The sequence below is a fragment of the Asterias amurensis genome, chromosome 3 (genome assembly GCF_032118995.1).
Source record: "Asterias amurensis chromosome 3, ASM3211899v1".
Lineage (NCBI taxonomy): Eukaryota > Metazoa > Echinodermata > Asteroidea > Forcipulatida > Asteriidae > Asterias > Asterias amurensis.
Window position 1 is genome coordinate 16,154,159 of NC_092650.1, and position 15,842 is coordinate 16,170,000.

At 36.7% G+C, this 15,842-nt stretch overlaps 1 protein-coding gene across 1 annotated transcript in view; it reads left to right on the forward strand.

The window, feature by feature from the left end:
* The window catches only part of LOC139934637 (xanthine dehydrogenase/oxidase-like), a 40,989-nt gene that overhangs the window by 15,218 nt on the left and 9,929 nt on the right, over nt 1-15,842 (forward strand). Inside the window, exons 12-27 of the mRNA XM_071928943.1 lie at nt 170-276; nt 838-1,022; nt 2,808-2,973; nt 4,290-4,382; nt 4,597-4,714; nt 5,817-5,868; nt 6,450-6,579; nt 7,091-7,210; nt 8,173-8,391; nt 10,047-10,180; nt 10,667-10,841; nt 11,691-11,882; nt 12,984-13,129; nt 14,131-14,212; nt 14,988-15,212; nt 15,746-15,820. Coding sequence (XP_071785044.1) covers nt 170-276; nt 838-1,022; nt 2,808-2,973; nt 4,290-4,382; nt 4,597-4,714; nt 5,817-5,868; nt 6,450-6,579; nt 7,091-7,210; nt 8,173-8,391; nt 10,047-10,180; nt 10,667-10,841; nt 11,691-11,882; nt 12,984-13,129; nt 14,131-14,212; nt 14,988-15,212; nt 15,746-15,820 — 2,219 coding nt within the window. The remainder of the gene's footprint in view (nt 1-169; nt 277-837; nt 1,023-2,807; nt 2,974-4,289; nt 4,383-4,596; nt 4,715-5,816; nt 5,869-6,449; nt 6,580-7,090; nt 7,211-8,172; nt 8,392-10,046; nt 10,181-10,666; nt 10,842-11,690; nt 11,883-12,983; nt 13,130-14,130; nt 14,213-14,987; nt 15,213-15,745; nt 15,821-15,842) is intronic.

Below are 15,842 nucleotides of genomic sequence, written 5' to 3' on the forward strand. Positions count from 1 at the left end.
ATGTAGATGTGTACAATGAAACTATGTGAAAATTTAATTTCAGATAAGTTATGCAGATTATATGTCCACAACTCCTTCCCTATTCCTGCCATATCCACTCTGAAGTAAAATTTTCTGTTCTGAGGTTCATTTCAGTAACATTATAGTGTTTCTTTTTGCACTGATTCAGGAACTCGCACTGTGGTTATGGACAGCAAGTTCTTTACTGGATACAGAAAGAATATTATAGGTCCTGATGAAGTTATCTTGAACATTCACATTCCATTTACATCTCAGGTAAGTTCCTTACGACCTTAAAGACACTGGACACTATTGGTAATTGTCTAAGACTAGTCTTCTCACTTGGTGTATCTCAACATATGCATAAAATAACAAACCTGTGAAAATTTAGCTCAATTGGCCGTCGAAGTTGCAAGATAATCATGAAAGAAAAACACTGCTTATAATTATTTTGAGTAATTACCAATGGTGTCCAGTGACTGACTGGGGAGGAAGAGGATTAAGTAAATAAAAAAATACCTCGATATTACAAAAACTGATGATATTTGGTTCTTTTATTCCAATATTAGACCACAAAGGAATATGACTGGGTGAACTTTAAACAATTTTGTTTTGACCAATGAAAAATGTGACTGTAACTTGTACCAGCAAAAGTTCTACAACTGCTTAAACGCCGACAAGTTTCTTTAAAACAAATTCTATGGCTGGTTTGTGTACAGCTTAAAAATATTCTCTAAAAACAGTTTATTCTTGTAGTGTGTATAAAGTGTTTAATTTGTCTTTCAAACTGTGGTAAAAAAACAAAAACACTTCTTGTCTTGTGTCTTTTGTCTGCAGAATGAGTATTTCTGCGGGTACAAGCAAGCCCCACGTCGTGTGGATGACATCGCCATCGTCAATGCAGGCATGAGGGTAGTGCTGAAACCAGGAACCAATGTAGTAGAGAATTGTACTCTAGCGTTCGGAGGCATGGCTGCTACCACAGTCCTAGCTATGAAGACTATGAACAACATCAAAGGAAGGTAGGTGACTGGAGGCTCCAGGGCCCACCCACTTTTATAAAGGCTCTAAGCGCAAAATTTGCTTAGCTTGCATGAAATTTCTTCCTTGATAAAATCAGGATTACCAACCAAATGTCCATTTGTTGCATATTGCTTGTATTCAGCTGTTTTTTGCTTATCCTGAAAATCATGTGGAAATTTGGTTGGTAATCCTGTTTTTATCAAGGAAGAAATTTTATGCTAAGCAAATTTTTGTGCTTACAGGCTTGATGAAATTGGGCCCTGGTGGCAGCTTGGGAGGATGTGAATTGAAATTCTCTCGGATGGTTGTGAATCTTAAAAAGACGTGTTTTTTGTTTTTGAAAATTGATCTATGTTAGAAAGTTTGTTTCAATCTGTTATCATTATTATCTTATTTCTCTCCACAAATTAAATCCCCCGAGAGAAACACTTAATTAGGATTTGAAACTTTGCATGGTGGAAGTTTAACTAAGACAGGTTTGCGGTTACACCATTTTGATTATCTTTTGCTGACTCCTACTTTTTTTTCTGTTGCAAAATCAAACACAACCTTTTGGACTGACAAAAAAAAAGAAGTAATATCACTTTAAGTTTTCTTTTCCCCTAACCATCCTGGCAAATGACTCTCAACCCAGGCAGCGATCGAATGGCCATCTGGTTTTTCCCAGTTTTTAAGACATATTAGACAAAAAAAAAATTAATGTGATGCAAGCAAGCAAATTGAGTCATTTGTTGACTCATGTCATTAAACAAATATATTAGAACACAATCAATGCTTTAGTACTGTTAAAACCACAATGTTCCAAAGTTGTATGAGTAGAAACACCAAGAGATAGGAAAAAAATAAAATTTAGAAAAAGAGGTTTAAAGTCGAGGTGTTTATTAAAATTACATTGGCACATTTTCTTTCAATTCTAATTTAACACACCTTTTTACTTTTATTTATCAGGAAAGAAGTTGCCAATATAAAAAAAGAAAAAATGTGTGCATTAAAATTTACAAACAATATTTAAAAAAAGATTTGGCTTGCTTGTTCCTTCTTGTTGTTTTTTCTAACAAACAACTCATTTAGCTTAAAGGGAAGGTACACATTTGGTCATTACTTAAAACAAATGTTTACTTATAAACTGACTTGGCAATGAGCATTGGAGAGCTGTTGATGGTATAAAACATTGTGAGAAATGGCTCCCTCTAAAGTAGCATAGATTTTGGGAAAGAGGTAATTTCACACTAAAATAATAAAAGAATTCTAGCCAGAGTCTTTTATTCCTATCTGAAAGCACACAAATTCGTCCAACAAGGGTGTTTTTTTTTCATCATTTCTCGCAATTTCAATGACCAATTGAGCTCAAATTTTCACAGGCTTATTATTTTATGCTTATGTTTGGATACACCAAGTGAGAACACTGGTCTTTGACAACTACCAAAGGTGATCAGTGTCTTTAAATGCATTGGGACACTTTCGGTAAGCAGTGTTGTCCAAGTCCCACACTTTGTGTATCACAACATATATAAAATAACAAATCTGTGGAAATTTAGGCTCAATCGATCATTGAATTTGGGAGAAAATAACGGAAAAACCCACCCTTGTTTCCGCACGTTTCGCCGTGTCATGACATGTGTTTAAAATAAATCTGTAATTCTCGATATCGACAATTGATACTTGTATTAATGTTTTCTCAAAAAGTAATGCATTTCATGGAATAATATTTCAAGAGAAGTCTTTCACCATTACCTTCTGTAAACCCTGTAAGTTATTTGTAAATCTGTGAACTTTCTTTGTAGAATTTGGAGTGATGGTTTAGTAGACTCAATGTGTCCGCTCCTAGCTGAGGATCTACCCCTACCTCCTGGTGCTCCTGGTGGAATGGAGACCTATCGCCAGTCACTCACTCTCAGTTTCTTCTTCAAGTTCTACCTCGCTGTGCTGGAGCAAATCAATCAAACACAGGCAAGTGGGATACACCAATAATAATAATACTAATATTAAAGGCAGCTGACACTAATGGTAATTGTCAAAGACTAGCCTCCACAGTTGGTGCATCTCAACATAAGCATAAAATAACAAACCTGTGAAAATTTGAGCTCAATCGGTCATCGAACTTGCGAGATAATAATGAAAGAAAAAACACCCTTGTAACACGAAGTTGTGTGCATTTAGATGGTTGATTTCGAGACCTCTAGTTCTAAATCTGAGGTCTCGAAATCAAATTTGTGGAACATTACTTCTTTCTCGAAAACTATGGCACTTCAGAGGGAGCCGTTTTCTCACAATGTTGAATACCATCAACCTCTCCCCAATACTCGTCACCAATACAGGTTTTATGCTATCAATTATTTTGAGTAATTACCAATAGTGTCCACTGCCTTTAATAATAAAGAACACTTAATAGAGCGCCGGTATCCCCCTCAGGAAGGCGCTCATGGCGCTTGAGGAGAGAAAGACAATATAGGACTGAAGATTGTGAGAGTATGCTTGTTTGAACAGGTGAGATTTTAAGTTTGTCTTGAATGTTGTGATGGATGGAGATGATTTGACAGTCAGTGGGAGTTGCTTCCACACCCGGGCTGATGCTACAGACAAGGACCTATTGCCCCAAAGAGTGGAAGTTATGGGCTGATACCTCAACTCTCATTTCGACTATAGTTTAGACAAACAACAACCTAACTCTACTTTGTAATTATGTGGGCGAATTGTATTTTCATTAATTTATTTCTTCAAAAGAACTTAATTAAACTGGAATTTTATACATATGAAAAAGCTGGTTAGTCTTCATTTGCAAATGAAAAATGGCTACATGTTTTCAACAATTTTGTAAGTGTTCACGCTGGGCTGAACACCTATTTTTTTTAAATACCATTAAGGTTTAACCTTTACACCAATGTGATCTTATAGGCAGTGTTCTCATGGTGCTTTTCGAGCCATGCGGGAAGAAATCAATCTTATCGGATGGGAACCTACAACCCTTCATTTTACAAAAAAAACAAAAAAACGTCTCAACCAATTTTTATATACAGGAGTCCAGGGGTCGATTTAACAAAGAGTTAGGACTCGTCTTATCTCGACTTAGAACAATTAACTTGCCTAACTTAGGATTAATCTTAAGGTATGCATGCTGAAGTGCAGGGTTGGGACTCCTCCTAAGTCCTAAGATTAGTCTTAATTTAGGAAGAGTTTTGTGAAATCGATGGCTGTACTGCACACCTATACCTAAATATCACTAACACAAAATACTGAATTTCTTATTGTTCTTATCCTTCATGCAGCCGGGGTTAAGTGGCTCGTCTGTTTCCTCATCACTCAAGACGGCCAATCAGCCTTTCTCTAAGAACCCAGCAAGAGGTGTACAAATGTACCAGGTAATTTCAATTAGTACCTAATAATAATAACAAAAATATAATTTTTATTATAAGCTTGATAAGTTTACATTGTTGTGACTGGGGTGCCCCACCCATTTTTGACTTAGCATAGAACTTTGCTAAGCAATATTTTCTAATTAACAACTGTTTGTAAACTGGGCTCTAGTCTGGGTTCCAATCCTGACTTTGGGTGTTTTCTTTTCTTTCTTTTCAGGAAGTCCCCTCTGGACAGCCGGAGACTGATGCTGTAGGTCGACCTGTGACCCATCTATCTGCCCTAAAACAGGCCACTGGTGAAGCTAAATACTGTGATGATATTCCACACGTGGATGGTAAAAACATTGTCAGAAATGACACCCTTGGAAATAATGTAGTTTTAGAGATGGTTGGTAATTTTCCACCCCATAATTTGAATCTTAAAAGGCATGGATCTTTTCTCGGGGATCTGAAAGCACACAATACACGGATCCATTAGACTCACATGTGAGGATCAGAACACGTGAGCCTCTCCAATGCCATTCTGCACAACTGGTTCGTGCAAATGGCACGCTTGTCAAACTTTATAGGGTCAGACTTTTGGTTGTGCAATGGGTTGTGATCGGTCAATTCGCAAGGGGGCGGAGCTTAATGGATCGGTCTATTCTGTGCAATGAGGGTGTTTTTTCTTTTATTATTTTCTTTCAATGTTGATGACCAATTAAACCCAAATTTTCACAAGTCTCTCAACAACATAATATAATAATAATGATAACATTTATATAGCGCTTTATACTTAAAATAAGTTTCTAAGCGCTTCACCAAAAAAAAAAATATATATATGTATATATATAAATGATAAGTAAGCAAACGAGAAAATTAAAGCTAGAAATATACAATAGTAATACAAAAGGTACACGAAATATACAATATAACAGGTTATTTAGAAGAAACCAATATCATTAGACTACCTGTCTCAACCTGTCTCTGAGTTACCTCTCATCTCTACTTCATACCCGGAAGACTTCCTCGTACTGTCTTCGCTCCTCTGTTGGAGGATGTCTTCAAGTTCCCAAATCTCGTAAACAGGCTGGTGACCGTGCGTTTTCTGTCTCTGCCCCTAGGCTATGGAATAACCTTCCCGCTCATGTTAGAAATTCCACTGGTCTCACCCCTTTTAAAAAGGCCCTCAAGACTCATCTTTTCTCTGCTCGCCTGTAGTCTGGGTTTCTCCAGTGTACCCCCCCCCCCAACCCTGCCCTTTTAGCTCTCTGTTCCTTTCTTTTTCCAGCGCTTTGCATCCTTTGGAAAAAGGCGCTATATAAATGTCATGTTTATTATTATATTATAAGTTTGTTTGTTGATATACACCAATTGAAGATAACTGGTCTTTGACATCAAACCAAATTATATGCTGCCTTTATAAATTCATACCTTTTTTCTTTTTCATTGTGACAGGTGAACTTTATTTGGCACTGGTGCTCAGTCAGAAAGCCCACGCCAAAATCTTGTAAGTATTTGTATCAACAGGCCTAATACTTGACAATAATTAAGGCGCCCTCTAAAATTTAGGGACCTAACCTAATTTGTAAGTTTTCTTCTTATTTGCATCATCGTCAAAGAGAGAGAATAGCTTAAATCTGTAGGCTACATAAGATGTTGGTGAACTTGGGTTCATCATATTTAATACATTTGTGTGCTAAGGAGTTGTATCAAATCAACTTAATATTATACAAATAGTTTTTAAAAAGGGAACTTCAAACTTTTATTTCTTGAATGAAAGTTCTGATTGATCTGTTATTTTTCTGGAGCCAGTTTACATTTCTTGCTCTCTCTACCCAGTTTTATATTTCACTTCTGAATTATGGTAAACAATGTTTACAGCTGGTTTAATTGCGTTGTGTGTAGATTCTTCTATAGATATTTGAGAAGGCCACGCATAACCCTCGGCTAATGATTGGTCTTCCTTTTTACCTCGGGGGTCATGGGTGCTGTTTGGTAAGCTTCTGACATGTAAGATGTCTGTTAAACTGAAGCCAACTTTCTCTCATCAATATTCACTATTCAACTTTTCTTGTAATGTTTCTTAAGATCTGTTGACGCTTCCGTTGCCATTGCAACAGAGGGAGTTCACGCCTATGTTGACATCAACGACGTACCCGGACAGAATATGCTTGGATCTTCACCTGTCTACGATGATATGTTTTTTGCCGATAACGAGGTATAACTTTCAAAATATTATGCATTCATAAATACCCCAGATAGTTTCTCTACTCCTATTGGTGGAGAGCGCGTCACGTGGGTGTGCATAAACCTTTTGTTAATGACCGGTAATAAGTGTTAATTCATGAGCGTGACACGCGACCGTGCACCTGTTCTTATAAGACAGTTTCTTTATTCCTATTGGTCGAGAGCAACGGCTGAAACAGTTGTGCCACATCACGCGATTCGGCAACGCCCACAGCATTCCCTTATAAGGAGTTGTTTACGCGAGGGCAGCGGAGGGCTCTACCATTTCATAGCTGGAGGGGTGTTGTGTCGAAAGAATTCATTTAACAATTATAATTTTTGCATTTATTTTACTTTTTGACCAAAAAGTGATGATGTTTTTAACCGAAAAGGTATTTATGAATGGGAATCAAAGTGTGTTGAATCGGTTTTCAACTAGTGGTTTAACCCGCCGAGGCCTGGTCCTTTATAAATATTTTATGTCTTGAAATGGTTCTTGACAGGTTACCTGCGTTGGTCAAATCATCGGGGTAATAGTCGCAGACGATCAAGCCATAGCTCAGAGAGCTGCCAGACTAGTCAAAGTGGACTATGAAGAGTTACCCGCCATCATAACAGTAGAGGTAAGCTTGCAGAAAAACAGGTTAATTTCTTTCAGGCCTTTAAAGCCATTATACACTTTCAGAACAGAAAAACAAATATAAGTTCACAGATTTACAAATAACTTACAGGGTTTACAAAAAGGTAAAGGTAAAAGACTTCTCTTGAAATATTATACCATGGAATGCTTTACTTTTTGAGTAAACATTAAAACAGTTATCAATTCTCGATAGCGAGAATTACAGATTCATGGTAAACACATGTCATGATACAGCGAAGCGTGCAGAAACAAGGGTGGGTTTTCCTGTTATTTTCTCCCGACTCCGATGACCGATTGAGCTTAAATTTTCACAGGTTTGTTATTCTATATGTAAGTTGTGATACACGAAGTGTGGGCCTTGGACAATACTGTTTATCGAAAGTGTCCACTGGCTTTAACTTTGGCTACATAAGAAGATACTAGATTTCTCTAAATTGTGGCATCAGCTGAACTGAAAGTAACTTTACAATGGTTCAAAAGGTTTAAAGGGAAGTTACGCATTTGGTTATCACCCTTAAAATTAATGGCAACTTTTGGTTAATTAATTAGAAGCCTAAAGCAGTGTATGATAGTATGTAACATTATGAGAAACATTTCACTTCAAAGTAGCGTGGTTATGTAAAAAGATAATTGTTAATATGCCCCAAAATCTGAATCTGAGCAGAAGGTGTTTTACTTTTAGGGATAATTTTCCTGCATGAACATACTCTTCCAAAGCACCTTGGCACCTTTTGAAGTGAAATTTTTAGATGTTAGTTTATTGTGTACATTACATATATAATAAGAGCAAAATTATCAAACGGTTCCAGAAGTCAAAGGTATACTTTGCATATAGAACTTCATCTTGAGCACCTCATTTTGGTGGATTTGGCGCCCTATAAATATTCTTTATTATTATTATTATTGTTATCACTCAACCCAACACCTAATTCCTATATATTGCAGCAAGCCGTCGAGCAGAACTCCTTCTTCCCGCTCGTCCGCCGCATCAAGAGAGGGAACGTGGAAGAGGGCTTTGAGAACTCGGATCACATCCTGGAGGGGGACGTCAGGAGCGGTGCTCAGGAGCATTTCTACATGGAGACGTACACCACGCTGATCATACCGGGAGAAGATGGTGAGGTTGAAGTCATCTCATCAACGCAGTCACCGACTAAAACTCAGGTATGGAGAATAAAGCAAGGGTGTTTTTAACATTGAGACTAATATTAAGAACTCACTCCGTGGCAGTGAAGTTTTTAACAAGAAGTACCCTTGATCTAATATAATATTAATGATAATAATAAAGTCTTATATAGCACACGTATCTAACAAACAAGGTACTCAAGCGCTGGGTATATACAAACTTTTAGGAAGATAGGTTATAGCAGTAATGGATTCTGAGACCCAATTATGTAGCACTCGGGTTAACAAGGTGATACGGCGCATACCACAGCAGCCACAGCCAGGAACACAGAGGCGAACCCCTTCTCTTTTCGATAAGTGCACTGGGTACTTTTACATGCGTTACACAACACATGGTACCAACGGCTTTACGTCCCATCCGAAGGATGAAGCAATGGTAAACTGTCTTGCTTAAGGACACAAGTGTCACGGCTGGGGATTCAAACCCACTCTGCTGATGAGAAACACCAGAGTTTGAATTCGGTTCTCTTAACCGCTCGGCCGCGACACTTCCACAAAGTACTCCCTGCCAATATCCTATGCCTCCCGCCTATCTAGTAGAATAAGCAGGAAAAGTTCACTTCAGAACTAAGTAATTTCCAGGATTTTCCCAACTGCTCTGTAAAAGTAGGTACAAAAGTTCTTATCGGAACTAGTTTCCAGAATTTTCCTATCTTCTCTGTGGAAGTAGGTACAAGGCAGGAAAAGATCTAATCAGAACAAAGTATATTAATTTTGGTTTAATTTTGATGTGTATTAGCATTGACCAACTTAGTAGTTTTCTCAACATTCACAATCTGCTCTGTGGAAGTAAGTACAAGGCAGGAACAGTTATTATCAGAGTTTTCCAGAATTTTCCTAAGATGCTCTGTGGAAATAGGTTGGCTACAACGCAGGAAAAGCTATTATCAGAACTAAGTAGTTTTCCTGAATTTCCCTAAATTGCTCTGTGGAGGTAGGAAAAGATATTGTCAGAACTTAGTAGTTTTCCTGAACTTTCCCAATGTGCTCTGTGGAAGTAAGTACAAAGCACTGGGAAAAGTTATGACCAGAACTAAATAGTTTCCAGAATTTTTACAAATTGCTCTGTGGAGGTAATAAAAAAATATTATCAGAACTTAGTAGTTTTCCTGAACTTTCCCAATCTGCTCTGTGGAAGTAGGTACAAAGCACTGGGAAAAGTTATAATCAGAACTAAGTAGTATTTACCAGAATTTTCCCAATCTGCTCTGTGGAAGAAGGTTGGGAAAAGATATCAGAACTGTATAAGTAGTTTCCAGAATTGTCCCGATTTGCTCTGTGCAACTAGATGTCAAAACCAACTACACATGTACACATTTACCACAATTCAATGCCTCAAAAACTGTGTATTTTTTTCCACTACATTAGCATGTAGACAGTTAATGTGATTTAATATTATAAATACATTTAAACATCTAAAAAAAAAAAAAATTAACAGCTATGTCTAAAATAGTGTATCCCTCCAAACACAAACCCCAGCCCCCCCCCCCAAAAAAATAATAAATCCACACCAATGAACAACATAAAAACAAAACCTTGTTCTTCTTCTCTACACTCAAACTCTATTGTCATCAAAGAAAAGAGTTTAAAAACAAATCAGAATCACCAGAAAAATATTCCTCTCCCTTTCACAGACCACGGTTGCCAAAGCTTTGGGTGTCCCAAGTAATAAAGTGGTATCTAAGGTGAAGCGTCTTGGAGGTGGGTTTGGAGGAAAGGAATCTCGCAATTGCATCCAAGCTGGAGTTTGTGCTGTCGCTGCCAACAAGTAAGGATATTAGACTTCTTTTATGTGAATAAAAATATATAGACAAATTTTCTAAGTTCAGTTTAAAAGCTCAGACCTTACAATGTATGTATCTAAACCTCGCTCATGATATAGATTTTGTGGGAACAAAGTTAATGGCCTGATGTTTAGACCCTCTCGCCTTTTAGAAAGACTCTTCTATGGTTGGTATGCCAATCCGCAGGGCCCAATTTTAATAAAGCCTGTAAGCACAACAAAACTTGCTAAGCACAGACAAGTATTGTTTAACAGAAACAGGTTACCAGCCAAAATTGCATTAAGTTTACATTGTTGTGACTGGTGCCTCGCTTAATTTTTGCGTAGCAAAGACATTTTGTCAAGCTTAATTTTCTGCTTAACAGCTTTATGAAATTGGGCCCTGGTCATTTTGGTTGGTAAGCACTTTGCAAGTCATCTTATTATGTTTTTCATTTCTTCATTTGATACAAAATTTGACTTTTTTTCCAGAGTAAATCGTCCTGTTCGCTTGATGCTTGACCGACGTGAGGACATGATGGTAACTGGTACCCGTCATCCATACTTGAGCCACTACAAGGTGGGATTCAGCAAGGAGGGCCAACTGAAGGCACTACAGGTTAACCTGTACTCCAATAGTGGATGTACATATGACTGGTCTCACTCGGTAAGTCATGTTGACTGTTCTTGTTTATTGTAAAAAAAATATAAATTATAAATCTTTAGACATTAATTATACAAGGAATACTAGAACAGTGGCCTTTCAAGGTTATACAAACATATAAAAACTGTTTGGGAATATGTTGAACATTACTTTTCTTATATCTGGTACAAGGTTTTGGGGAAAAAAATATTAAAATTACCATAAACACTCGGTATATTTTTGCATATGATTGCATACACAATTTTAAAGAAATTCTCCTAGTTTGTACTTTTAAACATATCCTGCAATTATCGTTTACACAGCAATCTCACAATGATGTACAGGAAAATAAAGTTAAAATGTTCTTTGTCCTTTGCCTGGTGTGCTTTGTTTCTCCTTTAAAGACACTGGACACCTTTGTTTATTGTCAAATAACAGTCTTCTCACTTGGTGTATTTCAACATACGCACAAAATAACAAACCTGTGAAAATTTGAGGTTATTGGTCGTCAAAGTTGCGAGATATTAATGGAAGAAAAACACCCTTGTCATACGAAGTTGTGTGCTTTTAGATGCTTGATTTCGGGACCTCAAAATCTAATTCTGAGGTCTCAAAATCATATTCGTGGAAAACTACTTCTTTCTCAAAAACTATGTTACTTTAGATGGAGCCGTTTCTCACAATGTTTTATAATCAACAGCTCTCCTTTGCTTGTTACCAAGTAAAGTTTTATGCTAACAATTGTTTTGAGTAATTACCAATAGGGTCCACTGCCTTTCCTATTGGCTTTAAGATTTTCCAAAGGAAGATCTTTCTTCAAAATCAATAGACTTCCCAAAAAAATGTCAACTGAATTTTTTTTTTTTACTGAAGGTCTTAGAGAAAACCCTGTTCCACATCGACAACGTCTACAACTTCCATAATGTGGAAGCGACAGGGCATCTATGCAGGACCAATCTAGCGTCCAACACGGCGTTCCGTGGCTTTGGAGGACCTCAAGGAATGATCATCGGTGAAACCATCATGTCGGAGATTGCCATCAAACTGGCACTTGATCCACTTCAAGTAAAGATAACATTTTACTCATTTTCTTTTAAAGATAAAGTCTTAGTCAAAATAATTGTGATGCGATCAAGCTTAATGAGTCGTTTGTCAGAAATATCAGCCGACGAGCCAAAACACTCCAACCCGTGTATTAAGTTTTCAAAAAAAAGTTTGTTTGTAAATTTAAATACTTTAAATAATGTCTTGTTTTATAATTGACACCTTCCTTCTTGATTAAAAACATCAAAAAGGGGTTAAAATTAGCATTGAAAGAAAATGTGTCAATGCATGGTCGACAAACAACTCGACTTTAAAAACCTCAGCATTCTCTCTCTCTTTTGGTGGTTCTACTTTCACAACTTTTGAACCAAAGGTGTTTAATGGTTTAAAAAATCCCATATTTGCTCTTTTCGATTGTATGAAAACAAACAAAATTACTTAGGTCGATAAACAACTCATTTTGCTTGGTTGCGCCACAATTGATTAGTTTACACCTGCTTTTATGATCAACTTTGGAAAGGTTAGGAAAATACCCTAGATCTAACAAGGTTGAGGAAATGTTGGAAAAATGTTGGAAAGGTTAGGAAAATACCCTAGATCTAACAAGGTTGAGGAAATTTTGGAAAAATGTTGGAAAGGTTAGGAAAATACCCTAGCTCTAACAAGGTTGAGGAAATTTTGGAAAAATGTTGGAAAGGTTAGGAAAATACCCTAGATCTAACAAAGTTGAGAAAATGTTGGAAAAATGTTGGAAAGGTTAGGAAAATACCCTAGATCTAACAAGGTTGAGGAAATTTTGGAAAAATGTTGGAAAGGTTAGGAAAATACCCTAGATCTAACAAGGTTGAGGAAATTTTGGAAAAATGTTGGAAAGGTTAGGAAAATACCCTAGATCTAACAAAGTTGAGAAAATGTTGGAAAAATGTTGGAAAGGTTAGGAAAATACCCTAGATCTAACAAAGTTGAGAAAATGTTGGAGACATGGTTACTACGGCAATGAGAAAACAGGGTATTTGAAGTTTGCAGTATAAGCTTAAAACAGGGTTTGCCACCAGACAAAATTCTACTAAAAACACATAAATAACAATTTTGTTAAGGGAAATCTCTTTATTAATCCATCAGCTACGAGTCATGAATATTTACAAGGAAGGTGAGAAAACTCATTACAGTCAAGAGCTGAAGAACTGGTACATGGATCGATGCTGGAAGCAATGTGTGACATCTAGTGATTATGCGAACCGTCGACGAGATGTCGACCAATTCAACAGGTTAGGACATTTATATTAACTTAACCCTTAAAACTTTACTTGGGGTTGATCAAAGACAAATTTACTAGAGGAGATTTTAACCAATGACCACTGGATGAATGTGTTGGTGCTCTGACAACTGAGCTGGCCTATAGCTCTATTGTTGGATGTCTCCCTATTATTAAATTGGTTACTTTGATTGGCTACAATTTTCCCGCTTTTTCTGGATACCTTTCCTTAAAGGCAGTGGACACTACTATTGGTAATTACTCAAAATAATTATCAGCATAAAACCTCACTTGGTAACAAGTAATGGGGAGAAGTAATGGGGAGAAGTAATTATTAGCATAAAACTTTCCTTGGTGACGAGTAATGGGGAGAGGTTGATGGTATAAACCATTTTGAGAAACGCCCCTAGAAGTGACCTAGTTTTCGAGAAAGAAGTAATTTTCTATGAATTTGAATTTGAGACCGCAAGTTAAGAATTTGAGGTCTCGAAATCAAGCATCTGAAAGCACACAACTTCATGTGACAAGGGTGTTATTTTCTTTCATAGTTATCTCGCAACTCCGACGACCAATCGATCTCAAACTTTCACAGGTTTGTTATTTTATGCATTTGTTGAGCTACACCAACTGTGAAGGCTAGTGACAATTACCAATAGTGTCCACTGCCTTTAATCCATTGCTCCTCCTTTTTGCCATAAATGGACATGTTTTTGTTTGTACTTGTTTATGTCTCTGACGCAGGTCTGGTTTGGATCGAAAGCTAAGGCCCTCTACCCTACTCGTTTATTTGTATTATACAAAATCACCCTCAAATTGAATTTATTTTTATTTTTTAGAGTTACTAAACAAAAAAGTAAAGCTCTGAAAACATCAGACAATGCAACCGAGCACTATGTTCTGTGAAGTATACAAGGTTAATAACTACAAAAGTATTAATCTGCTTAAATTACAGAAATAAATGTTCAGACGTGAAGAACTGGAGTGGATGTAACATTTAATCTTTGTTTATTTCAGTGAGAGTCGCTGGAAGAAGAGAGGTCTTGCTCTGACACCTACAAAGTTTGGAGTGTCCTTTGCCGTCAAATTCCTTAATCAGGTATGAAGTTGGATTCCAGTAAAAAAAATTTTTACAAAAACATTACAAAGAAATTCTCCTTCGATAGATACAATTAAGACTTTGATTGAATCATTTGATTTCCAGTAACACCATTGTCTATAATTATTTTTTCTTTTTGATGTGTAGATTGTACTTGAGAACTTGCCTTTCTTATTATTCCACTGCATGGAGTAAATTTTGGAATAAACAGTTCTGCTTAATATTTTCCAACCCTCCTGTTACCATCTTTTTGTACTTTGTTAATATGAATGTTTCTTGGGCTTGACCAAAGTTTTTTGCTTTGTTGTTTCTGTTTTGGTTTTACAGTTCTTCGATTTGCCTTTTTGTATGCTTGTGTGTTTTGCGGGTTTCTTTTGGTTGAATAAATACTACACTATACTCCTAATAATAATGATAATAATAGTAGGGCCTACTGATATAAACTTGATAATTTGTAAGCTTATAGAGTTTGAGTAATATATTTTTTTTTTTTGAAAATGGAGTTAGCTTTTGCAAACAACTTACACACCAACAAAAGGACCGAGGTTATAAATGTAAAAAAAATAGTTAATGGCCTTACGTTTTGACTCTAGCAGAGTCTTTCTCGATAATAGGGAAATATTTTTTTTCCTCCAATGAGTGAGTGAGTATTGAGCATACAGTGCTAACACACATTGGTGTATATGGGTAAAAAACCAAAATTAATATTCTTTATCCCCAATGCAAATTTATAATCTATTATACTCCTCCAATGACCTTTACCAATTCTCCTTAGGCTGGAGCCTTAGTCCACATCTACATGGATGGATCAGTCCTGATCGCCCACGGAGGTACCGAGATGGGTCAGGGTTTACATACTAAGATGATCCAGGTGGCTAGTAGGACGCTCAAGATTCCATACGAGAAGATTCACATCAGCGAGACCAGCACCACCACCGTTCCAAACACCTCCCCGACTGCCGCTAGCTACAGCTCAGATCTTAATGGGATGGCTGTTAAGGTGAGTGACGAGCGTTTTAGGTGTCTAGAAGTGGGGCGGACTTTTTAGATACAATCCCTGGAAGCAGTGCTGTTAATCCATTTGAAAATCCTGACAACGGTATCCATCAACCGCGGCAGTGGTTGGAAGAAAAAATATATATTTGTGACAATATTAGCTCTATTTGGTATGATTATCGTGTTCTGTGCAAACTACCTTTTCGTTTTTATAAATAAAATGATTTTTGAAGAAAAACATTTTATTCATGGATTTTGAATAATTTTTTTTCAAATTCTTCACTTATGATTTTTTGATCATTACAAATATTAAATTTTAATTAATTACCTTAGATGAGCTGCTTAGCCGAACAATTATTATAATCAAATGATATTGGCCCGATCTGCTAAAAGATCTGACTATTTTGAATACATACTTTTTCTTCTACCTAAAATTTACATAAAATTTATTATTTTGGGCTGGTACAAGTAAGTTCAAAAACTCCATGGATCTTAACCATGTCTAATCTCCGTAATGGATTTTCCTTTTTCTTCCAGGATGCCTGTGAGATTTTGCTGAATCGCTTAGAACCATTCATGCTAGAGGACCCCAAAGGAACCTGGGAAAAATGGGTAAGGTTACTGTAGTGAAACT